The following is a 27,418-nucleotide window of genomic DNA, read 5'->3' on the forward strand; positions in this document are numbered from 1 at the left end:
ATTCAAGATGACATAACATCCATGGAATTTTATGGCCAGTGTAGCCATTTACCCACCAAGTCTGTATTAATTTATCAACCAATATATTACTGAGTACCTTCTACAAGCAGCACCGTAAAGAGTACAACAGTACGATGGAACATGCAATTATGCTTTCTACCCTAAAAAACCATACAATCCAGACCAGACTGGATACTGAGCACTTAATATATAGCTGGTATAAACAAGGAACTAAATTTTAAATTTTATTTCATTTTAATTAATTTAAAAGTAAATGTAAATAGCCACATGTTGCTGGTAGCTACCCCATTGGACAGCACAGATCAGAATAAGACTAAAAATGCTACAGTATTTGAGAAGGAGAGAAATCAAAGGTATCTAAAAGGAGCCAGAGAAAGTTATATTGAGAATACACTTTTCGTTAAACCTTAAACAATGAAAATGATTAGCTTAGATACAAAAGGTTAAAAATCCTAGAAGGTAGGAATCATGCCTTCCTTGTTCATACTTACTCCCTGAATCAAATATAAAGGCTGGCACCTAGTAGGTGCATAGACCATTTGTTGAATGACTGACTAAATGCATGAATAACTACAGGAGAACAGGGAGTTCCTGTTTTAAACGAGAAAGTGTAGTAATAAGAGTGATATTTTAGCAGGTTAAATTTGGCGATACTTAGGATTCAGGGCAGATTTGATGTAGGAGGATCTTAAGTCAAGGAAGAAATTTAGCCAGTTTTTGCTGGAATTCATGAGTATTAGAAAGTTATGTGATAGAAGTATGATTAGAAAGGGGTTGTTATGAACAGTATCAATGACATTATCTTGGTGATTGGATATCAGGATTATCTAAAGAAAATCCGAAATTGCAATTCTTTGATATTTTGAAAATGATGATGCCGCTGAAGAATATGAAGAAAATAAGTGAAAGAGAGAGGGAAAGGGAAGGGGAAAGAGAGAGAGACAGAGGGGGAAGGAGAAAGTGAGGAAGAGGAAAGACACTAAAGATGTTGAATGTAATTTAATAATTGTTTATTTTTGTTGTGATAAGCTAATCCATTGAAAATATCCATCAGGCAGCTAAAATAAGGAGTAGAGTTGAGGAAGACAGAACAGGAAACAGATTTTTGAAAGCTATCTAAATAAAGATGATGACTGAAACGAGAAGAGATGAAATATCTATGGAAAAGAATAATTAGTGAAAAAAAGGATATGATGATCATTAGGGTCCAACAGAATTACACAGTTTGGCAATCTTAACATATCCTTCTTTCCTTTTCATGAAAGATGATTATGAAGTAAGTTAAGGAGGGTTCTTTGACAAAATATATCTTGATTTCACCAGGGGACTTACAGACTCTCCCAAGCTATTTTGGAACAAACGGATACCACAGTGTTGTCTGGGTAAAGGTATGGTTAGAACAACTTAGCAAGTTGAACAACTGTATCCAAAGTTTTGATCAACAGTTCTATGCCGTTCTGAAGGAAGAAATACGACACAGCAAAGGGCCCAGTCCTACTCAACATTTATCTCCCCTGGAGCAAAAGGCATGCTGGTCAAATTTGTAGGTGATGCTAAGCCACGAGAAATAGTTAACGTGAATGATACATAGATTTAAACTGACCTTGAAATTTTGGAAATCAAGGTGGAAATAAATAACATGAAACCTAAAATAAATAACAGTAAAATCCAGAATTAAAATTTCAAAAAACTAGTTGCATTAAAGTGTGGTGAAAAAATTTTAAGTTGGCAGAACCTCATATGAAAAAGACAGAGGTCCTTTAATTGATCACAAGCACAATATGAGCCAAGGGCAAGATGCTGCTGTTAAAAATCCAACCCAATATTACGCTTCATTGACAGTAGCCTTGTGCTCTGGGGCTGGTCACACCATTACTTGGAAGACTATGTTTAGTACTGGGTTCTACATTTTAAACAGAATAAAAAAAGCAGGAAACAGAGTAGAGAGGACAGTAAACAGAATAATGAATCTGAAAATTAAACTATATAAAGAATGGCTGGAAAACTAGGGCTAGTTAACCTGGATGAGAAGGCTGAAAGAACCCATGATCTTTACCCTCAAATGTCTTAAGTACAGTTTTATTCAGTAGAAGAGGATACAGATTTGTTCCAGAGAGGTGATCTTGGTTCACTAGAGTACAGAAATGAACATTTTTAAACTCAAAATAAGAAGTAACATTTTAATAACTATAGCTGTCCTAGTAGGTAGAACAGCTTGGGTAGTGATGAGCTCTGTAATATTGAAAACAATGAAGCAGAACACATCAGTGGTTCTCAAGAGCCATGCTAAAAAATTTAGGCTCATGGGCCCCACTGCTGGTAATTCTGACTCAATATATTTTCGTGGGGGGTTGCTCATCTTTAAATTCCTCATTGAGTTCTACTACATGGCTAATTTTAAGAAACAGCATGCTAGATGGCTTTCCAATTTTACAAATATTTATGGAAAGCATACTACATATAAGGCAGCATTCTAGGCATGGTTTGACAAGACATACTAAGGTAAAAAGTAAGATTGCTATTGTTGAGAAACTTAAAATGTTATTGGCAAGACATATATGCACAAACCTAAAAGGAATTTAAGGCAGGCACGGGCGCTTTTTATGACCTATAGACAAAAGGTACTTACATTAGTAACTGGTTCATTAACTGTATCTGACCATGTGATGACAAATAAATATCTGCCCATTTGATTTGGTTAAGAAGTAGGATTAAATATCTCCTAAGGGCTTTCTAACCCCCATTCTAGAGATAAACAGAGGGCCAAAGGCTTGGTAGATATCCAGTTAAGGGACAGAAAAAAAAAAAAAAAAGTGGTTGGAATGTAGAAAGAAAAGGAAGAATAGTAAAAATCAGGACAGTGTACTGGGCAGACCATGGGAGGGGAAACCCAGCAATTTTCTTTTTCTTTCTTCCCTTCCTTTTAAAGTAGCCTTGAGACAATCCTCACTATGTATATATACATTTACATGTGCACGTGCTAACAATCTAATATTTCAGAGGATAAAAGTTCCTGAGAACAAGAGAGGGGATTGCCTACTGTGGTTCTTTTAGTATTAAGAATCCTTGCAAATTAAATGTGAATGGTGAAAGGTAATGATAGCATGTTTAAATATCTTTCAGGTTTCAGAGGTTTAGGATAAGATATCAATATAGGCAAGATGAAGAATGAGAAAAAAAGAGGCCAAGGGATTTTACATGATAAAGGGCTGTTTTTAGTGACTTCTGGTAGAGCAGTTTGGGACAATCTTGAGGACACTGAACAAACTTTAAAGGCTAAGGATAGAATGAGATGTGATAAAGGTAGCAGGAATAGACTACTTTTTTGGGTCTTTGGCAGTCAACAAAAAAAAGAGAAATAAACATAATAAGCATATTATGTTTGGCACTATACTGACATTTTGGAAGATAAAAATGTAGAAGACAAGATGCCTATCCTCATTAAACTTGAGACTGTGTATGAAACAATAAAATAAATATACTTGAAACAAGCAGAGTAACTTTAGGTAATTATGATAAAGTTATCATTAAAAAAAAAAATCTCAAAATACCGGTAACAACTCAAATACATTTAACACTGATGATAAGAAATACTTTTGAGATCCTTTTATCAGGAAAAAATGCAAAAATTTTTTAGAAGACATTACTTTAAATCACCATCTAAATTCATGTATCAAAAAAATTCAGAACCTTTATGGAGCACCTACTCGCATTGCAAAGCACAATTCTAGGTGCTAACAGGGAAAAAAGGCAAGGAAAAAAAAGGTATGAGGAGACATACATGCAAACTATCCCAGGGTAATGGAAAAGGTGCTATAAATGGAAATAAAAGCAACAGACCTGAGGGGTCAATTTCTACTCTGGAGAACTGACAAAATCTTCAAAATGAGGATGACATAATTTACATTTTAAACTTGTGAGATTATCTGAAATTAATTTCTTATGAACATATACTCACCTGAGACTTCAGTTTCTCCCTTTCAGCAGCATCTTTTAGTTGTTGAATTCCAAATTTAATTTTTTGGATTTCTTGATTAATTGTGGTTACTCGCTCATAGACAGCACCTCTTTTTTCTTGAACTTTATTGCAATCTCTAAAGGAAAATAGAGACAGCTAAATTATAATTCCTCTTAAGCATCTAAACAGTCAAGCATTTAACTCTAATTTTGATTCCAAAGAGACTGCTTGTATTTGACTGACACACCTAAAACTCTTCTCAAGATATGAAAGCAAATACGCGAATCGCAGCGTGGCGCTATATTCAGCTCATGGCATAGAGTAAGCTCTTCCACACAAAGCTGTTATTTAACATGGAGATCTTAAGTCACATCTCCCCAGTTGTGCTCACTCATGTACTGTTGTTAGCAGTGTGAACCAGCACAACTTTCCTGCAAGGCGTGTGGCAACAAATTAAAACCCTCAGGTTCTGCCCTTTTGGTTCATCTGCATGAGGAGAGCAAAGGAAATCTTCAGACCATCCTAATACACCTTTTAGAGGCTGAAATAGTGTCATCTCATAGACATATCTGGGGCATTTATTCTAAAAACACATTTTTGGAACTGATGGGAAGAAGACTCTACCAATGAAACACCCAAACATACTGGCCAACAACAACGATGACGACAGCCATGACAAAATGCTTAGCAAAGTACTACTTCGTATATGAATAAAAAAATAAGACTTTTTCTCAAAATATGCTATGTTACAGACCAGCTGGACAGTAAAATGAACCAGTTGATTCACTCTAATACAACTCTAGACCACTGTCTCTAAAGTGCACTGAAATAAGCAGTAGCACCAGCACCCTTCTGAAGAATTGTGCAAAGGATTTGGAATTGTGATATCAGGAAAAGAAAAAAAAAACTAGTACCTAAAACATCTCTAAATCTAGATATAGCAACATTATGAGATTCATAATTAACTCATCTGTTTTAGCCACCTAACAGTGGAATACCTTTTTGAAATTATAGGAGACTTGGAATCTTAGGGAAAAAGTGAATTAGGTTTCTCTAATTACTTTCTAATACATTAAATTTAAAATAAGTTCATACTCAATCATGGTGCGTTTGTACTGCTTGACATCCTCATGCTTCTTATTTATTCTGAACTGTGCTGTGGCAAGTTTTTCCTTCTTCACAATCATCAGTCTTTTAAAGGAATTTTCTTCAGTCTTCAATTTCTTCAGTTCTGACTCATCACTCTCAATTTTGTCCTCCAAGTTCAGGCTCTGTATTTTATGAGATGTATTTAAAGTCAATACAACCAATTAGGATTTACAAATAAAATGAAGGACTATTTTCTAGGATGCGCTGTAATAAAATACAATTTTAAAATGTGATAAAACTGTTTAAACACTGAAAGCCCAGCGCAAGAATGCAGACTGAACGAAACAGACAACAGGAAGGCACTAGGGATACTGAGAAAGAACCTGACACCTAAAGAGGTGTTATTTCTCATGTCATTTTATCAGCAAGGATTGGAATAGAGGAACACGTTAATAAGATCAGCCAACTGGCTAAGTTGAGGGGGTGAGGGTCTGAACTAAGGTAGTAGGAATAAAGAGGAAACAGTAGACCCTAGAAACAAAAGCAGTGGATCTCAATCCTTTTTTGTGCTGACTCTTGATGGGAGATAAGGGAAGTGTGTAGCTGGGAAAGAATATCTCAGGCTACTCACCTTTCAACCCCTTCTTCCCTCAAGAAAGAAATCTTTCATTAAACGCTATGTCAGTGATCCTGGGGGCAGTCTGGATTAGGACAATGAAGTGAAAAGGATTTTCAAGTTTCTAGCCTAAGAAGCTTAAAAACGTTGGCCTTAGCTGTCCATCTTCACTCAGGGTAGGGTCTGTGTCGTAAACTTTAAATCTCTTTATAGATCCTAGCTACAGTGTTAGACAGTAAGTTGGGACTTTATGCTTCCTGATTAGAAGATCATTTCCAACTGTCAGAACAAGTTTAAAATTCCATTACTTTTTTCCAAAATATACATGGTAATATGCTATGTTAATTAATTTATTATTCATTTCATCTGAAGGTTAAAATGGGTCTACTATTGCTATGTTTAAAAAGAACACTGTTTTATCCTTGAGCACACATTGCCACATCTATTATAATGTAGAATGACCCAGCTTTTCTGTAGGAAAACAGCAACAGAAAGTAAAAGCAAATCAAGGGACTACAGTAAACTATTACATAATAAAGACATAAAAACTCCATACAATACAAACCTCCTTTAAGATAGTGGTTAATTTTTCCCTATTATCTGCAAGGTCCTGTATTTTCTTTTGATATAGCTGCACCTCCAGCTGACATGAAGGCAGGCAGTCAACAGAGTCTCGATAGATTTCATACTTTTCCATCACTTCTTGCTTTGAAAGAAAAAAAACACAGAAACCAGGTTGGCACTCTCCTTTATGAAACTGCAGTAATGTCAATTTGTTTGCTCTTAAATAATTTCTGTACTTGATACTGAAAGCTAAAGAGCAGAGAACAATTAAGTTTCTAGGTCAGTAGCAAAGCACTATTACTGACATGTGTCTAAGCACATATAATTATGCTTCCTAATTGCCAAATATCCTTGAACAAAGAAAAACTACCATAATTTTACTAAATCACTCATTGAAGTACCTTCCAAAGCTTATTCATAACAATTTTTAAAGAGTTCATTTCTGCTAATACTCAAACTACTCCTGATTATTCCTGGGCAATTATAATCTTCCTATTCATTTGTATAATAACTATTAGTACAGCTAATTCTTTCAAAAAGATTAATTCTTCTTCTAAAATTAGGAAATGAGCATATGTTTACCACAAGCACTGCAACAATACAAAGGCTTCTTTCCTTTCCCCACTAGTCTCTCTCTCCTCCCACCTTATTAACCAGTTGGATTTTGTCTTCAGTGAAATGCTTAATCATATTTCAGCTCATTTTTCCATTAAGTTGTCTTTTTCCTACTAATTTGTATATACTCTTTTGTGTCTTTGCATATCATGGATATAATCCCTTTACCTGTCATATGCACTATATATATGTTCCACACGTCTACTTTTCTCTATAGCTTTTGAGTTTCCAATCTTAATTTAAAAACTCTATCCCAGTCCAAGATAATACAAGTGTTCTCCTAAAATTTCTAAACTTGTTAAATTTTCAATCCAATTAAAAATTATTTTTGTAAATGGTGCAAGGTATAGACCCAACTTTCTTTTCATCTAGATGAACTGCCAATTGAATCAGAATTGCTTATTAAATAAACAGATCTCATAAATACTCAGATCTATTTCTGAGCTCTCATTTCTGTTCTAGTAATCTTTGTCTATTCCCGTGTGATAATTCTTAATTATCAGGAATGACTTGAATAACAAATTCAGAGATAAACCAGAAATGTTCTTTTTAATTAACAGTTTAAAAACCTTTCCTCATAAAGGATGCTAAATTGTCTACCCACTTCTACTTTTGTCCCACATACCTCAATCCATCTCCCAGAGTAACCCATAATCTTTTTAAACTTAAATCATATCATGTTCCAACACTACCCTTTTAAACTAGCTAGTGGTATGCCCTTGCTTTTAAGGTAAAATCCAGCACCCTGAATAATCTGCCCATTGCCCATTTTTCCATCATCATCTCATGCCATTCTCCTTCTTATACATCATGCTTTCTTCCTTGAATATAACTTACTCTCTACTACTACCTCATAGAATTTGCATATGCTGTTCCCTCTGCCTTGAATGCTCTTTCAATATCAATTTATTAATATAACCTCTGTTCATCCTTCAGATGTCAACATAAATTTCCATTCCTTCCCACCTCCACCTCTTGATTTCCACAATACTAAACTAGGCTACTCTCATTATGTTATTTTGAAGCACCCTATCCTATTTTTTATTTGTTTGTTTCTCTCTTTGGTGCTTTTTAAAAAATAGACTTTATTTTTCAGAGCAGTTTTAGGTACATAGCAAAATTAAGCAGAAGGTACAGAGAGTTCCCATATACTTCCTGCCTCTACACATGCACACCCTATACTTTTTCATAATACATATTATAATTTATAACTATAGAACTGATTTTAAAATTGTTTAACACCTTTCTCACTTAAGATAAAGTAACTAACTAAGTCTCATGAGGACAGGTCATTTCTGTTTTGATCACCCAGGGCAAAAGCCTCAAAAATTTGTTGCATAATTAAACAAATGTCTTGAAATTATACTTCTCTTCCTACATCCATTTTAGAGAAGAGCTAAAAATTAAAGACAAGGGCAAAAAGCACAAGAAGAAGAGATGTATAGATAATCTGGAAATTAGAAAATTAACACAAAATTAAACAAGAGTTGCTAAAAAGAAAAAAAGAAAAGCATTAAAATAAAAAGGAAACTCACTCTGGAATTCTTAAGCTTCTGGACTGTATCTTTCATTTTTTCTTTATAATTCTTAAGCTTCTCTGGAGAATCCACAATTTTTGTTTTCAAACTCTCTTGTACTTCTTTCAAAGAAACCACTGACAATTTTAGTTCATTCTGTTGAGAAAACATTTTTATATGTTAGATATAATAATAAAACTGGTGATTAGCCACTACGGTAATGGAAAAGAACAAAGAAATGGGTCTGTGTTTGTTGTAGTGGGGGTTAAATTAAATTTTGACCACATCACTCCCCTGCTTGATTGCTCACTTTTGTCTGCAGGCCAAAGATCAGGCTCCTTAACACACCATTCAAGATCTTTCATTATGTAGCTCTTACTCTCCTTTCCAGTGTCATCTTCCACCAGCTTCCTACTACACTCTACAATCTGGTAATATAGTCAGTCTTATGTCTGGACAATTATAAGTGATCTCTCTCTGATAGTATGGTCCTCCTGAGTACCATCATCCCATTCCTGTACTGCAAGTGAGTTTCTATTAATCCTTGAAAATCCTGTTCCTACTTCCTCTGTGTTCCTTCTATAAACAGTTATTGTACATGTGATACTATAACTATGTATTTAATATGTGTTTCTGAATTAACTGAGCAACCTGGGATTGTGAACAGTTATCTTTGCTTTCCCAGAACCCAATGAAAGTAACAGCACTGAGAAGGTACTCAGTATACAGTTACTAAACTAAAACAAATTTCCTTCTCCTGAATTTAAAACCATCGGGGGAATTAAGATGAAGGGTATCTGAGAATTCTCTTATATAACACAAATCCATTCCTATGAAAACAGGACAACAAAACAGCAACAAATGACTATATACACCTATATCTGTGCATGTAACGGCACAGAAAAAGGACTGGAAAAGTGTAACCTCTAGGTACAGTTGGCAGAGAGAAGAGGGCCTTTCATGTCTCTCTCTCTCTCTCTCTCTCCCTCCCTCTCTCTCTTTATATATGCATATGTGTGTTATCAGAGTATTTTACAATAGGAATGTATTACTATACAGCTTGTATAATTTGCCTAAATTATTTCCAACTAAAAAATTTTAAAAAGTTCTTACCTTTTCATCAACTAACTCAGAGGCCAAAACTGAATGTTTGAAACAATATTATTTACTTTTTTCTTAGAATTTAGCACACCACCACATTATCTACTCTTTTAATGCCCTACAGAATTAGAGATCATTTTCCTTACATTAGCATTGACTTTCATCAACTTTCTTCCCTTTACAAAAAGCCTAAATTTGCTATTTTAACTACAAAGTGATTTTGTTTTAATATAGATTTAAATGGGACAGAGAGAAGTGAATAATAAAATTGAACCATAGTCAATATTACTCTGATGAAAACATCTGCCAATAAGAAGTGACAGAAAAATAAGGAATATATTATACCAAAGTAAATTTCAGATAGCTATAAAGTATAAACATTAAAGTAACAGGGGGACTTCCCTGGTGGCGCAGTGGTTAAGAATCCGCCTACCAACACAGGGGGCATGGGTTCGAGCCCTGGTCCGGGAAGATCTCACATGCCACGGAGCAACTGGGCCCGTGCACCACAACTACGGAGCCTGTGCTCTAGAGCCCGCAAGCCACAACTACTGAAGCCTGCACGCCTAGAGCCCATGCTCCAAAACAAGAGAAGCCACTGCAATGAGAAGCCTGCGCACCACAACGAAGAGTAGCCTACCGCTCGCCGCAACTAGAGAAAAGCCCACATGCAGCAACGAAGACCCAACGCAGCCAAAAATAAATAAATAAATAAATTCATTAAAGAAAACAAAAAAAAAATAATAGGGAAATAATAAAAGTACAAGAGAAAATATGGGATTAAAAAAATGAGGAATGAGATAGGCCTTTCTATGTATAGAGTTAAACCCAAATGTAGAACACTGTATCTATCAATTTTACTACATAAATACATAAACCTGCCAATAGGAAAAAATGATGAATTTGAAAGACAAATAGAGTTAATACCTCTAATTCATGGACTTAAAAAAAAATGAAATAAACAAGGAACATATACAGGTAGTTCACGAAGTAAGAAATAACAACAAATCACTGAATAAGGTGGTCTAAGTCACTAAAAAAAAAAAAAAAAAAAAATCAAAATTAAAATGAGGTGTTTTTTTTCCCCTATAAGAATGGCAAAGACAAAAAGAAAAAGAAAAACATCCACTTCTGACTACAATGTAGGGAAAAGAATACTCTCATATTCTACTGGTAGAAGTGCAAATTGATATCTTTTTAGAAGACAGTTTGGCAATGTGGGCCAAATTTAAGTGTGATTTCCTTTAACTCAGAAATCCTACATTTAGGAATCTACTGTATGATAAAAAGCAGCCTGGTGCACAAATATACAGGTACATGTGTAGGTGTGTAACACACATGTGCTATTGTTCAATAGCAAAAAAATTAGAAGCAATGTGAATGTCTATCAATAGGACACTAAAACAATCTACATTAAGGTACATACATAGAATGCACAACCATATGCAGTTATTAAAATAATGAGGCTATATATTGACGTGATAGCTATTTACACTATATTGTAAAATGAAAAAAGCAGGTTTGAGACATGTAGAGTGTAATATCATTTATGTAGAATTACACATATATGTGTATATTTGCACAGAGAAATGTAATCTATGACATGTATCTGATTGCGTGGTGAGCTTTCAGGTGATTTTCACTTCTGTCATACATTTTTGTGTTTCCACATTTTTTAAAACAATAGTCATCTATTATATTTAAATTGTAAAAAGTTAAATTAGTTTCACTTTAAGGGAAAAAGAGAGAAACATTTAACAATAATAACACACAGTTAAAATACTCCTCCAAACAAAAGATTCAAACCTTAAATGCTAGTTAAATGAAAAGATGCTTACCAAACGCTTGGTTTTTTCTGAAATATCTGACTTCTTTTGTGAATTTCCCTCTTGCAGCACTATCTAGGGAAAGAAGCAAACAACTGCTTTATAATGATTCAAAACAGATTTCAATTTAGTCAATGCTTTTTAATAAAATAAAAGTAAGAAAGGACAGGAATTAAATGGATTAGACCAGATAATCTCAAACTTTCTGTTCATTATGACCCTAAGGGCAAAAGAAACACCTATCAGTTCCTTTATTAAGTAGTTAAATCCAAACAACTGAATAAGTATTTATGTCCTAATAACTTAGTAGCCCTTTGAAAAAGTAATACATACAAATTGACAGAAAAATACTATTTTTATTTTATTCTTAAACAGCCACAACTACTTCCAAATTGGATGTGTGTACTGCAAAAATTGGGCACTACACAAATTCACACATCTTATAATCACTGGACACAGACAATTCTTATTTCTTGTTGCACGATGATTTTCGCATAGCACTTGCTTTTTATCATGGCAAAAGCCAAAAACCCATGTTCACAAAGATACGAAAGGAAGGTAACACGAGTTCATGTTGAAACTGTGAACTACCTTGAGCTAGAAAAGTTCAAGCAGTGCATGACAGATGCTGAATGTTGTTTCCCTTTAAAATTTAAAATAACCTGAAGCACCCTTGAGGGTTTGCTGCAGTATCCAGGGCGCCTCAGCACACAGTTTGGAAACATCAGGTTTAGACACAGAAAAATCTTAAAAAATTCTAGTCAACAAGATAGCATATACCTTTGACAACATCAATAAATAATCATGGTTTGACCTGGACAACAGAAGTATATATCTGTTATAAGGTGCGCAGATGGACACAGCGATATACCCCATTTCTTTAGTAATTGAAAGCAATGTGATCTTAGCTCCTCCACATCTACAAAACAACTTTTAAAAAGTTTAAGATGTCCAACAACAGATACCGTTTTTTGACGAAACTCTTGATTCAGCGACTGCTGCAGCTCCTGGATATCATCTGAAAGCTGCTTGAACTCTGCTTGCTCTTCAACCGGAACAGAACTGAACACAGCAAAATAAATTAAAATAACATACATCAAGTTCTTAATCTTGAAAGGCCAAAAACAGTCTCTTCCCTCCAACAACTTAAATGAAAAAAACTATCTGCTCTCACGTTTATGAGTTCTCATTCTTCCAAATGACAGTAATTTAAAATCCATGACCTGGCTGGCCTCTACTACAAACAGAAAATAAAGATCAGATGAGCTCCTTCAACTTCCTGCCACCAAATCTCTGTGTGGACTCATCTGTGTACACACCTACCCTTTCTAACTCCACTCCTAATTTTAGTGCTGATTCCTCCACCTCTGCTCTGGCTCTCATTTTCTCACATCTCTCTCCTGTATCACCCATTTCTTTTGCTCTACTAATCCTTCCTAATAGCGCTTACGCATGTTTCAGTCTCTTCCATATGAATGTTCTCAACTTTAGTTTTTAAAACATTGTGTAGAATTGGTACTTTAATTTTCATTTCCTTGACTGCTATTGAGTTTAACGATCTTTACATATTTTTAATTAGCTATTTGTACTTAATCCTCTGTAAATTCCCTGTTTATAGCCTTTGCCCATTTTTCCATTATCCTTTTTCCTATCAGTTTGTAGGAGTTCTTGGTATGTTAAGAATATTATGTGGCCTTTGTTATTAGAGATAGTAAGGCTTTGCTGCATATGTTGCAAATATTCTCTTCCAGTTTGTCATTTCTCTTTTGACTTGGTTTATGGTGAATTTACCATGTTAAATTTTAATATCTGCCTGCTACTCCCAGTCTTTTCAGCTTGCTGCTGTCTCTAAAGGCAATTTATGCCAGGGCAGGCTAAAAAAGAGCTCTCACCTGAAACAGAAAACTCCAAAGACATCAACATATTAGAAGGGATAAAAAAATCCTTTTGTTCAAAATCAATACATATAAAGCCAAGAAATCATAACCCTTGAATGATTCCTTCTCCTATTTGACCTTTGAGTCAAAAAACAAAACAAAACAGCAAACCTCTGTGGAAGGAATAAAAACTTTAACAGAATTAACTGATCTGAAGGAAAAAAGAGAATCCTGTCAGTTACTGCTCACCTACTAAGATAAATACCACTAGATATAATTTAGGAGAGTAAGTTAATGGCTTTAAACATGTCTGGCTGATGCATTAACAACAAAAAAAAGTAAAAGAGTAAATTATGCACTAAAAGAAGAAAAGTTAGTTTTTCTTTCTCAAAAAAGGTAAACTTAAACACTCTGCTATTTAATAAGGAAGATAAAAGAGATGAAGTAGACTGTAGACTGTAAAATACTACTTACATTCATTTTGCATTTTGAAATTGCGTTTATTTTATTTGTAAATCTCCTACTTACTCAAGTCTCTCCAATTTCATTATTGCCTCCTGGTGTGCAGTATTTAACTGCTGCATTTTGTCCACAGAAGATTTCTATTAAAGCAATTTTAACAATTTCATATTAGTGTTTTTCAACATAATCAGAGACATGTTTAAAAAAATATCTACTGGTACTGGCTACAAAATGCTTCCTCACTCTACAACTTTCACCATGAGAAATAAGAAATTTAAGAAAGAATTAGGCATTTACGACAAGTGACTTAGGAATTCCTTTACTTATTCAACACACAAATGTTGAGTTCTTACTACAGTCAGGCCCTGTGCTAGGTACCAGGAATAATTCCCAAGAAGACTAACTTATAGTTCCTCGACTTAAGTAGTTCAGTCTCCTTGACGAGTCAGAAAAACAAATATAAAACTACAAAACAACTTGTCATAGAACTGATTATAATGACATCCTATCCAACCTGGGCAATGGCTGGGAAGGTGTATCGCAGAGGGTTCATAGAAATGATAGATGTCTGAGCCATGTCTTAAAAAAATGAAGTGAAATTAGCCAAACAAAATTGTGTGTTTGTATGTGTTGGCACATACACCTGTACACTTTGGAGAGTATGTGATGTTCAGGTGGTATAAGCTGAACGTGATTTGTACAAGGAAATATTTATCCATGTAGCTCAGTCACTAAAGGCCTAATTCTCTGGTGTTACTCTGGTGCTTTTCTAAAAGTATGGTGCCCTCAAACTGCGGACAGATGGGAACAAATCACACAGATGACCCATAATCTTTCCAAATTCCCTAAATTGTTGATGAAATGAGTTTCTATCTGTTAAAGTGATTTACTTGAACTGAATCTTATAATGCAATGCCAAGTAAGCATGATAAATAGAACAAAACGCCTAATTAGTCTATTATTTAGAAAGCAAATATAAATGTCAAATATCTCAATTATTTAAAGAACACTACATTATCTATTAAACTTCAAAGAAAAGGAATGGGTTATCACTATTCTCTTCCCTTACATTTCCTAATAAAGGAAAAGGAGTCTCAGCTACAAAATTAAAACAAAAACCCCAGCTTCTCCCTAATGATACCAAATATAGAAGAAAATCTCATTCTGAGATCAGCTTACTAAAATTTGCAATTTCATATGAATATAATATTGATATGTAAATTTAATTATAATGGCCATAAAACAATTAGGTATCTGTGACAACCATTTCAAAATAGATTAGTGGTGCACAAATGATGTTATTGATCTGGTATGTGACCAAAAAAATACACTTAAATCTTACATATTGCCAAAGAAACTCCATGTATGTCTCACGGCATGCTTCTCTGAAGTGAATAAAATTGATAATGCCACTTAAAAACCGACTTGTCCGTTTTGCCTCTAAAATACAAAGAAAGACTCCTTAAATAAATCTTTGAAACAATATAATATAAAAGTGAAAATTTATCCTTTTTCCACCATATATTCCGCTCATAGTTACAGAACAAAAATATGTGTTTGCTAATTAACCAAAGTGAAGAACTGCTCTAACTTGATGATCAGAATTATCTTAACCAAAAAAAAGCACTTTGACCATGAAAGAACAACAGAGACCAACCAGATTTACTATCCCATCTTAAACAACCAGAAAACCGGACAAAATATATAAAACAACAAATTTTAGACACTGAACAACAAGCAATACAGGACAGCAATCCACAAGAGAAGTAAATGAGGTGAACCCTATTAATGAATGCACTAGTCCACCACTTAAGGGAATTTTCAGGCTGTAAACCAGGGAGGTAGAATATAAACAGAACTCATGGGTTTTGCTGAGTCATGAAGATAGAGTTCAGAGTTTGGAGAGACCAAAGCAACTATAATTTTTAGAGTCTGAAGAGGCCAAGGCAACTAGAATTTATAAAAACTCTATCTTCTTGATTCAGCCTTTGAATTCATTCAGCCTATGAATATATTCTATAAATATATTCCATTTGTTCAGGAAGGTAGAGAAAAGCATTAGCATTATAAGGAGAGAAAGGGAAAACCTGAATCAAATTTTACAATTGAAAAATAAAATACCTGAAATGAAAAATGCACTAGATAGGATTAAGAGCAGATTAGACATACAGATGAAAGGATTAGTGAAACTGAAGACATAGCAATAAAAGCTACCTAAAATGAAGGCCAGAGAGAAAAAAAAAATAGAGAACTTATGAACTGAGGGACAATATCAAGCAGCATAACAAATGTGTAATTGGAGTCCTACAAAAACAAATGGCAGAAAAAACTTGTATAAAATAGCTAAATATTTTCCAAATTTGGTAGAAACTATAAACATATCCAAGGAAGTGAGCAAATCTAAGTGGGGGTAAAAAAATAAAATAAAATAAAATCCCCAAAGGCACATTATAATCAAATTGCTGAAAACGTGTGATAAAGAGAAAGTCTTATTAAAAACAGCCAGACGGGGACTTCCCTGGTGGCACAGTGGTTAAGAATCCGCCTGCCAATGCCAGGGACATGGGTTTGAGGCCTAGTTCGGGAAGATCCCACATGCCGTGGAGCAACTAAGCCAGTGCGCCACAACTACTGAGCCTGCGCTCTAGAGCCCACGAGCCACAACTACTGAGCCTGCGTGCTGCAACTACTGAAGCCCGCGCACCTAGAGCCTGTGCTCCACAACAAGAGAAGCCACCACAATGAGAATCCCACGCACCACAACGAAGAGTAGCCCCTGCTCGCCGCAACTTGAGAAAGCCCACACACAGCAACAAAGACCCAATGCAGCCAAAAATTAAATAAATAAATAAATTTATTTAAAAAAAAAAACAGCCAGAAAGGAGGAGAACCAAGAGAGAATAACTCCAGGTTGAGTAAGCAAGTGGTTTAGATTATTAACTTTCATATAGAAACCGTTGATGATGCCTTGGACTCACATGACACAGGGAAATGGAACTGAGATCCCTACTTGACGTGGGACTCTAGAAAGGCTACATCCTTAGAGAAAAGGTAGATTAAGGAAAGTAAAATTTCTCATAACAGTGCAGGGAAATGACAAAGTTACTAGTGGCTCAGCCTTGTCTCTAGTAAGGAAATAGTCTCCTCTGAGAATTCTAAACCTTGGGCCCATTGCCATATGGGTTTTTGGTTTAAATTAAACTATATATTTGACCCAAGAACTATCGAAATCAGGAATTAAGATAAAAAGTGGTCTTTAGCCAATGATAATCCTGGAATAACTTCCAAAAGCAAAAGATATCTCAGGAGGGATATGGCCTCAACCCCAGAAGCCAAAGAAGCACAGGACTATCCTGCTGAAGATGAGCTTAAATTTATAATCCAAAATGCACGTGTGTGTGTACACAGGCGCGTTCGCACACACACACGAAACCGTCTATAATCAGTCTGTGGGGCACAGCTAAAGCAGGGCTACAGTGAAATTTATTAGCACTAAATACCTATTTAGGAAAGAAGAAAGATCTCAAACTGATGGTCTCAGCTTCTAACCTTTAAAAAACTAGGAGAAAAAAAAAAAGAAGAGCAAACCCAAAGCAAGCATGAAAAAAGAAGGAATAACAATAGCACAAAAACCAAGAAAACAGAAAACAGAAATAAAATAATAAAAATCAGTGAGACAAAAATCTAGTTCTTTTAAAAGCTCAACAAAATTGATAAACCTCTAGCCAGACTGATCAGGGGAAAACAAAAGAGTGAAAAAACAGATTACTCATGTCAAAATGAGAGATGGGACATCACTACTAACCCCAAAGACTATTAAAATGATACGGGAAAATTAGGAGCAACTTTACGTTAATAAATTTGCCCATTTAAATGAAATGGATAAACTTGCTGAAAAAGGTAGCCTACAAAAGCTCATTCAGTAGCTTTGGGAATAAACAAACAACATAGCCCTTTATTTATTAAAAAAAAAAATTGGATTATTAATTAATTTAAAACCTTCTCACAGAGAAAACTCCAGTCCCAGATGGATTTACTGGTGAATTCTACCAAACATTTAAGGAAGAAATAACACAAATTTTACAAAATTATTCCTGGAAATGAAAGAGGGAATCTTTCTAAACTCATCCTAAGAGGCCAGCAATACCCTGATATCCAAAGTCTGTCAGTGCAGTAAAATTACAAAAGAATTACAGACCAGTAGCCCTTATGAACATTATCACAAAAACACAACAAAATATTAGCAAATCAAATCCAGCAATATATTAAAAAACATAATGTATCATAATCAAATGGGGTTCATCCTGAATACAAAGTTGGTTTAACATTCAAAAATCAAACAATGTAATCCACTAGACTGAAAAAGAGAAACCACTTGACTTTCTCACTAGATGCAGAAAAGCAATTTAAAACAAGTCAACACCCATTCACGAAACAAACTAGGAATAGAAGTTGCTTACCCTGATAAAGGCAATCTAAGAAAATCCTAAAACTAACATTATACTTACTGGTGAAAGCCTAAATGCTTTCCCCTTAAGATCAGGAACAAGACAATGATGCCTGCTCTCACCATTTTAATTCAACATTACGCTAGAAGTCCTAGCCACTGCAGAAGGCAAGAAAAATAAGTAAAATACATCTAGACTGGAAAAGAAGTAAAACTGCCTTTGTTCTCAAACAGTATGATTGTCCGTGTAGAAAACCCTAAGGAATCTATTTTAAAGAATCTACTAGAAATAAGGTCAATATATAAAAATCGATTGTTTCTCTACACTAGCAATGACCAATCAATCAGAAATTTAAACTACAATAAGTTTACAATGTCCCTTAAAATTGAAGTACTTAGGGATAAATTTATCAAAATGTATATGGCCTGTACTCTGAAAATTATAAAACATTGTTGTGAAAAATCAAAGACAACCTAAATAAATGGAGGGATATACACATGGATTAGAAGACCCAATATTATCAAGTTGTCAATTATCCCCCAAATGAACTATACATTCAAAGTAATCTCAGTCAAAATTACAGTAGGCTATGGGGAGTGGAGGGGGGTTGAAAGTGACAGGCTGAGTCTAAAATTTATATGGAAATACAAAAGACCAGAATAACAAACAATTTTGAAAAAGTGAACAAAGTTGCAGGACTTCCACTGCCTGATTTCAAGACTTACTATAGAGCTAAAGTAATAAAGGTAGTATGCTTGGTGTAAAGACAGACATATAGATCAATGCAGCAAAGAGTGAAGCCAGAAATATACTTATATATATATATATATATATATATATATATAAAATCATTGACTTCTTAAAACAGAATTCTTAGAGCACTTTAGTTCACAGAAAAATTGAGCAGAAAGTAGTTTCCATATACGCTATGTCCCTGTACACGCACAGCTTACTCCACTATCAACATCCCCCACCTGAGTGGTATATCTGTTACAAAAGATGATCCTACACTGACACATCATTATCAGCCAAAGACCATAGTTCACATTAGGGTTCACTCTTGGAGTTGCACATTCTATGGGTTTTGACAAATGTATAATGACACAACAGTATCATACACAATAGTTTCACTGTCCTAAAAATCCTCTGTGCCCTGGCTATCCATTCTTCCCTCCCCCCAGTCCCTGGCAAACAATGATCTTTCTAGTATCTTCATAAGTTTTGCCTTTTCCAGATTGTCATAATTGGAATGGTACTGTAAATAGCCTTTGCAGATTGATTTCTTACACTTAGTAATATGCATTTAAGGTTCCTGCATGTCTTTTCATTGCCTGATGGCTCATTTATTTATAGCACTGAATATATTCCCCTGTCTTGATGTACTAGTTCATCCATTCACCTACTGAAGGACATCTTGGATGCTTCTAAATTTTGGCAATTATGAATAAAGCTGCAACAAGTATCTGTTTGCAGGTTTTTGTGTGGACATGAGCTTTCAACACTTGGTATTTGGGTAAATACCAAGGAGCATGACTACTGGATCATACAGTAACAATACATTTAGTCTTGTAAGAAACTGAAAAGTGTCTTCCAAGGTCACTATACCACTTTGCATTCCCACAAAGAGTGAATGAGAGTTCCTGTTGCTCCATATCCTCATGAGCATTTGGTATTGTCAGTGTTTTCGATTTTTGCCATTCTAATAGATGTACAGTGGTTAATCAATTACTTTTGACCAAAGTGCCAGGGTAATTCAATGGGGAGTGGATAATCTTTTCAATGAGTGGTGCTAGAATAATTTTATAACCATATGCATAAAGGAAAAAAAACGAACCTTGACCTTTGCCTCAGATGATATACAAAAATTCAGGCATTAAACAATAATAGCTGAAACTACAATACACTTACAGCAAAATATAGGATAAAATTTAGCCAAATAAATCCTTGAGGCCAAGATTTCTTGGTAGAACACAAAAAATAGTTTTATGAATGACAAAAGGAAAACAATGATCAATTAGAATATTCAAAATTGAAATATATTTTGCTTTGAAAAGACATCTTTTCAAAGATGTCAGGGAACTCTGGGGGGGTCATGATTGTGGCACTGGTTATATAACTGTATATATTTGTTAAGATTTATTCAATTATGCATTTAAAATTGGTGAACTTTTATGTAAATTATATGTCAATAAACAACAAAAAAAGGAAGAGATCCAAAAGAGGATAAAAAACAAATTTTTAAATAGCACACCAAATATCTTCCAACATAAGATAACCTGATATATAAATACAAAAGGGTCAAATGAATAAACAGACACAAAGTTAGGAGAATTTTACATTTTAATATAATATCATGACTATTATCAGTGCTAAAAGGTACTTTCTTCATGGTAAAAAGTAATTACTACATTTGATAAAACTGGTATAATTAACCCACTATGCAACATCATAGCTTGCATATTATTTGTATTCATATTCTAAAATTTACAGGACATTTTTCAAATGTAAGGAGTTAAGAAAAACTAACCAGAAAAACAGCTTTTCTGTGGCTTTACAAAGGAAAAATTTCCAATAATAGGATATGAAGAAATTCATCCTTGAGAATCAGATATACTTTCTAAATCCAAGTTCCTTGAAGTCTTTTCTCTTTTTTTTTCACATTTATTGACGGAAAGGTAAAATGTTAGATTGAAGCCAAATGTTAAAAATTGTTTTAAATTCTCACTTACTTGGATATAGAATATCAGCAATCTCGAAGTCATTCACCCGACAGATGGGCAGAAATGAGTCCCTTGAAGATAAAGTGGAGCAAACATATTGAAAAGTGTACTGTGAATTACATACTAAGCCAAAGGGCATAAACATCTTATTTTCAAAAAGATTTCTGGATATATTTCTCAGTGTCAAAGGACCAAGTCAGAAGTCTACTACAATATATAATCCTACAGCACTGAAATCTACTTTTTCTGTATATTACACAAATATTCATGTAATACCAAGGTATCGTTATAGATTCTAATAAACAACCCACACTCTTTGAGGTACTAGGACTCTCTAAGAATGCAAAACCCTCCAACAATTTTAGACTCACAATATCTTAATACATCAGTTGAATGAACTGAAGGTGCCACAGGTGGAGGCAGTTAGCTGTGTTTGCTGAAAGTGTACAATCTTGGATATTTATGGGATGGAGTGGAAAGAAAAATAGTAGAAATTCCCTCCCAAAGAAAATCATGTCTTTAAGAAAGCTGAATGTAATGTAAATACGAATGTGGACTAAGAAAATAATGACTCTTTACTCACAAATTAATAAACAGATTGCTGACTGGTAAGAAGCCTTCCATTATATGTGGATACATGACTTCAGAGTTCACTGGCATCTAAATGTAATAAACCAGAAAATCTAAGTTACACATTGATTAGACAAAATGAGAAAAATCTTCAACCTCAAGAAATCTTAGTCATAGATTACAATCAAAATATATTAACTTATTATCATTAATTTAAAACAAACAAGCAAACAATACAGATCCTGGCACAAAACTAGAGTTGTCATTAATGTTAATAATGCTAGGTTCACAGTCAGTGCTCAATAAAGACTTTTTAAATGAATTAAAAAATAAAGGGGTTATACTCCAATAAAGATGTTAAAAATAAATAAATAAAGGGCTAATGGTTAGCATTTACTAAATATCAGGTACTATGCTAAGCATTTTCAATATATTCTTTCTTAATTTTTATAACCACAGTAGGACAGAGTACTATCCCTATTTTATAGACAAAGAAACTAAGCTTTAGCAAGGTTTCATAGCAAATAAGTGACAAACCCTCTGATTTTTAAATAATATATAATATTGGTGAGACTCTACAGATATTACATTTTTGTACATCTTCAGATGATGCCCTGATGATTTAACAACAACAGCAAAAAAAGATTAAGAAAAATAATCTTCCTACTAGAAATACCTAATTTGCTAAAAGCTCAATTGCCTTATTTCAATTGTTTTCAATCTTAGTGTGTATCTCCTACTCTAATTTGGGAGTCCTTACTGAGAAGAGAACAGTATCTGTAAAGACTTCGTTGTTGCTTACTATAGTCTCTGAAGACAAACTGTAAATCTGTCAATAACTGCATAGCATCAATAACTTGTGTCATTTAGGTCTTTAGTAATAGTTTTCATCTTACTAAAGCTATCAGTATAGGCCATTATTATGCCTAAGATTCCCGTGTAAGTGACATTAATTTTAAATAAGCCTTGATTTTGTTAAAAATAAAGTCAATAACTTCCTGCCCGGAAAACCAGTACTCAATGTGAGCACGAGAAATGCAGCAAAAAACATAATTTTGCCTCATCTTAAACCCACCATGTAAAAATGCTCCAGTCGAATTCCATATACTATCTGTAAAGCTCTCATGTAGATCATATGCAAGACTTCAGGCTACAATAGAAAAATAACTTTTAATACTCTGTTGCACCACTATCACCATTACTGTCCAATATTATCGTAAATGGATACAAAGAAGAAAAGAGTGATAACATTACTCCATTCCCCTTGAAATATTTCTTAATTTTTCCAAATTTTAAAACACCTTATATACTTATCAGTTTGCTCACATGTGATAAGTGTCAATAAGATCAGTTGTTTAAGCTTATATACAGAATGTTAGCAAGTATATTCAAATCCAGTCCAGGCAATCTATCCACATTAGGGAATGGAAGATGGGTTAGTCTTTCAAAACAGGTTGTCAGACATATGACAAAAATAATGAGGGTGTATTTTTTTAAAAAGAACATGGGAAACCTTGTTTGATGCCTCAGATGTTAAGGCTAAGATGCCTTAGCTGTTAAAGTGACTACTATGATCCAGGAGGTATAAATTTAATAGGATAGTATGGGATTTTTAACTTTTATCTTCTAAATCAGTGGTTCCCAAATGCTGGCCTATACAACCTGTTCTCATCCATATACAAGTTCATTTATTCTGAGATTATTTGTTCTATTTTAAAGAATTAAAGAGGCATCAATATCAAAAAGTTTAAGTTCTACATCATTAAACCAGGTTTTATTATGTTATCACTTCAAGATGAACACAGGAAACTGGAAGGAGACTTTGGGATTTTCTGTGACATGTGAATAGTTCTTTTTTGCATTTAATAACTAAAGATATAAAGAACAGTGTCTGTCAAAACAAGTCAATTCCCCCTTGGGACATAATGCAAGAAAATTAATCTGTAAGCTTCCAAAGAAGACTGTTTCTAAGCACTTTTTCTGATTGGAAACCACTTGTGGAGTTAAGTTCCTTCAAGCTTTACCAATAAATGATACCCTCAGACCACTACTCCGATAATGAAAAGTTTAATATACTTTAATATGCCTATGGTTTAGAAGCTTTTTTTTTCAGGGCGGGGGGAGAAAACGACCATATTAAAGATTTGAATTCCTAATGGGAATGTAGAAGTTGCCCCACATATAAACTTAATGTTATTTTAAAACTACACTAGGTGAGGGAGTTTCTCTGGATTAAGATGACTAGCCTATATCAAATAGTAATATACATGTCTTTCTCCACATTCTATAGACCTAGTAGTTTAATTTCTTTTCAAATAACATTAACCACATGCAAACACAACCACATTTTACCTTGGGATTTGGAGAAAGATCATTCTTGGAGAGGTTTTTACCATCAGCTCCTGTTAAGATTTTGTTTCGAATATGAACCACAATTTCAGCTACATTATATCTGGGGAAAGACAAAGTTTCCATCTTGGGAGTCTCCTGTTAGTCTGAAGGAATTGAAAACAAAGATCAGAAACATGGCACAACTAGCAGTTTTCATTATCTAGAAGATGATAAATATAAGGACAAAATTAACAACCCAAGGTTGATAGTAGTGTTAACTACCACCAAATCATCAAACATCCTAGTAATATAACATTAAAGACAAATATATATATATATATATCTCCTAAAATAACTTTTATTCTAAAGCAACACAGTCATTTTCTAGTTTTCCTAATGCTGTTTTCTTTCATATGGGAAAGAAGACAGGTTGAACAGACAGATGAGAAACTTCTTTAAATCTGGGGGGCACAGAGTTTAATAAGATCTATCCTGAGAATTAATCCTCAAAGCAAGATATACAGGCAACACTATCAGCAGAATCTATACACAAACAACAGCAAAACAGCATAAATAATAAAACTGTACTCTGATTTAACATTCTATTCAATGTACACACAGTGAGATGATTAATAAGGTTTGAGATGTAAGTAGGAAGAGAGAGAAAAAAAAAAACAACTGTAATTGGCAGGAATTCCAATCACTAGAGTGAGAACTTGAAAAATAAAATAAAACAAAAAAACATTTCCCCTAATGTCCTTAGATAGTAAAATATTCCCACCTGTGTTCTCCTAGAGCAGTAGTTCTCACAACTTTGGAGACACTTTTGGTTGTCAGGACTACAGTGAGGATGCTACTGGAATCTGGTGGGTAGCAGGCCCAGAATGTTGCTAAACATCCTGCAATGCATAAGGGGGCCAATCAACAGCGAAGAATTACTCAGTTCAAAATGTCAATAATGCTGAGGTTAAGAAATCCTACCCTACAGCTAGCACTGAACTCTGTTATAATACTTGCCACAGTGTATTGTGATAATGTTTATAGAACTCTGGCACTGCACTGTGAGCCAACAATAAGCTAAGACACTTTCATTTTCTCCATATCTCTAGCTATGCCTAACAGAATAGCAATAGTAACAGTAGTAGTAGAAGCAGCAGCAACAGAAGCCACTTTCTCCGCCACTCAGTTAACAATACTTGGTTCATTACTTATGGATCTCCTACTCTCTAGGGAAGCAGTGTGATCCCAGAGATACAGTGAATACACTCACTTTTGCAAACAAACTGAAATGACCCACAATTCTGGAAATCTATTTCTTTAGGCTCCTAATGTTTCTCCGAATGTCAGGGTTAAAAGGCAGCCTTGTCAACTTTAACCACTGACAAATGCAGGAAGCCATTCTAAAAGATGATTAACAAATAACTTCTCAGTTCTGCTTAAACACTTGCAAACATCACAGAATTCACTGTCTCAAGGAAACTTTCTGTCTACCTTAGTATGTCTCTAATAATCAGATAACTCTCTCTCATACTGTGTAGAAATATGTTTGTTGTAACTCTTACCTTCTGGTCCTACTTCTAGTCATTGCAACTACAAAGAATATAATAATCCTTGTTTTTATGACTCCACTTTCAAAAACATGAAAAAAGCTATCATATCTCTGCTTAGCCCTGTCTTGTCTAAGGTAAGTATAATTTAAGAATAGCCACTCCTTTTATGACTTTGTTTTAGAAAGTTTACCATTCTACTCACTTTCCTCTAAAACTGTTTTGTCAATGTCTTCTTAAAGTGTAATGCTCAAATTGAACACAATACTCCAGATATGGTCTGCTTAGGGCAGAATATCAACACAGCTGATGATGGTCACTGCTGATCTTGTGCTACTATAACACTTACTGACAAATATATATATGTGTGTGTGATTGACTGAAACTCCCAGAACTTCTTCAACATAGCCCGCTTCTCCATGAATTCTTACATCACTTCGTAGCCAACAAGCCAGGACTTCTCCATGTTCTTTTTACATAATTGATTATTTGAACCTTAAGCAAGGATTTGCATTTCCTATTATTGAATTTCCCATTATTCCTATTTCCTATTATTGAATTTTGTAATTTGCATTTCCTATCATTGAATTTCCTATTATTCCTATTTCCTATTATTGAATTTCATAATTCCAAGCTTTCCTTCTACAGCCAGAATCTTTTTGGATCCAGATTCTGACACCTCATATATGTCCTTTTCAACATAAATATGCATTCTATGTTTTCACCTAAGTCATAGATTTAAAAATCATCAATTGCCCAAAGTCTGCAGAAAAAGTCAACTTTCCAAAACAAACTATATCTGGATCAGAGATGATCACAATAGAGAAAGAGGTCTAAAATATCTTCATTAATTATTATCGCACATCCCTCTCTTCTAAAGTCTTGCACTGTGCTATCAGATGAATCTGTATAGAACACCAAATGCATCATGTAACATCTTTACAAAAATACTTTAATTACTCATCCTACCTACCACATCAAATAACCTAATGAATTTTCTGTTACAAGTTAGTCTCCTTCAAGACGTTTCCCAAACTTCCAATGTTTCCTTTTGGAACCACCTCCCATATCCAAATTCTATCTTTCTTTGATAGTGCAACTTCAGTTCCAATTCATTCACGTGTGTGTGTAGAGAGGGAGGGAGTGCCGGACAGAGGAGAGGGAGAGAAAAGGACAGAGGGAAGAGAGGGAGAGAGAGGCCTTTCAATACAGTTTGAGCTCTGGTGGGATAAAGTATATAAATGACCTAGTATATGTAAAGTGACCCTCAGATCGCCTACCAAGTAGAAGGCATTTACTACTAATTACCCCTCCGTTCCTCATTTATTTGCAACACCATGATCCTGTACACAGTAGGTATTGAAAGAATACTGATTAAATTTCAGACACTTCATTTTTCTAAAATAAACTAGATCGTGGAAATCAAAATCCCAGGAAGCAGAGGCTAAACAAAAACAAAGATAAAAGACTCCCAACATCAAAAAATTAAGTAAACAGTTTCCTGAACTCATCAGGGAAAATGATCGTGCCACGCATGCAAAGCGCCATGCATACACCCCTCTCTTCCTCTGACTTTTGGATTAAGTATGATATTTTTGCCTTTTGATTTTTGGGTTTGACTTTGGTTAAGCGATGTTTGAGCAACGGAGACTTATCTACAAAGACAGTGGATCAGCATCTGCAACCCCATAATCTTCTAAATCACTGGGTTAAAAACATACACATACAAGATTTAACTGATCAGCTGCACCTCAAGTTTCTTTTCCCGTAGTCTATGTTGTACCAGCAAACACCCATTCGTTTCGTAGGAACTGGGCTCAGGTTGTTTGGGGGACTAAAATCCAATAAACACGATCTATGAGCTTTCCCCCACCTCCCAGGGGCTGGCTTCTCCAGCCTCCTCCCCAGCTCTGCGCGTAACGAAAATACTGCCAGGCTCCGCGTCCCTGCTCCGGAGCGACAGGGCACACTCAGTCTCGCGTCCTCTGTCCGCGAGTGTCTGCGCTCACCTACCGCACCAGCCGCCCACAGGAAGGCTGCGAGTCCGCGGAGCAGCTACAGACGAACTCAAAAATCAGCAAACACCGACCGTTGTCACTTTTCAAACCTGCCGCCTCCTACTGGAACTCCCGCCCCGTTCCGCCCCGCCCACTTCC

The 27,418-nt window shown here is 34.8% G+C and overlaps 1 protein-coding gene across 5 annotated transcripts in view; it reads right to left on the bottom strand.

The window, feature by feature from the left end:
* NUF2 (NUF2 component of NDC80 kinetochore complex) overlaps window positions 1-27,415 on the bottom strand; it is a 43,065-nt gene extending 15,650 nt beyond the window's left edge. The window contains exons 1-14 of one of the 5 annotated variants that reach the window (XM_022563272.2): window positions 27,276-27,415; window positions 24,497-24,614; window positions 23,737-23,879; window positions 22,460-22,534; window positions 21,398-21,474; window positions 20,824-20,885; window positions 14,989-15,086; window positions 13,713-13,786; window positions 12,273-12,369; window positions 11,320-11,382; window positions 8,399-8,536; window positions 6,250-6,390; window positions 5,075-5,250; window positions 3,980-4,115 (exon numbers count right to left, since the gene is read on the bottom strand). In XM_022563272.2, coding sequence (XP_022418980.1) covers window positions 3,980-4,115; window positions 5,075-5,250; window positions 6,250-6,390; window positions 8,399-8,536; window positions 11,320-11,382; window positions 12,273-12,369; window positions 13,713-13,786; window positions 14,989-15,086; window positions 20,824-20,885; window positions 21,398-21,474; window positions 22,460-22,534; window positions 23,737-23,859 — 1,260 coding nt within the window. In that variant the 5' untranslated portion in view covers window positions 23,860-23,879; window positions 24,497-24,614; window positions 27,276-27,415. Of the gene's footprint in view, window positions 1-3,979; window positions 4,116-5,074; window positions 5,251-6,249; window positions 6,391-8,398; window positions 8,537-11,319; window positions 11,383-12,272; window positions 12,370-13,712; window positions 13,787-14,988; window positions 15,087-20,823; window positions 20,886-21,397; window positions 21,475-22,459; window positions 22,535-23,736; window positions 23,880-24,496; window positions 24,615-27,271 lie in introns of all 5 variants that reach the window. The other 4 variants (XM_022563273.2, XM_022563274.2, XM_089911914.1 and 1 more) reach the window with 4 other exon arrangements.
* Between the last annotated feature and the right edge of the window lie 3 nt (window positions 27,416-27,418).

This window comes from Delphinapterus leucas, chromosome 1 (genome assembly GCF_059928025.1).
Source record: "Delphinapterus leucas isolate spDelLeu-1000000601 "Yukka" chromosome 1, BTC_Dleu_Yukka2, whole genome shotgun sequence".
NCBI lineage: Eukaryota > Metazoa > Chordata > Mammalia > Artiodactyla > Monodontidae > Delphinapterus > Delphinapterus leucas.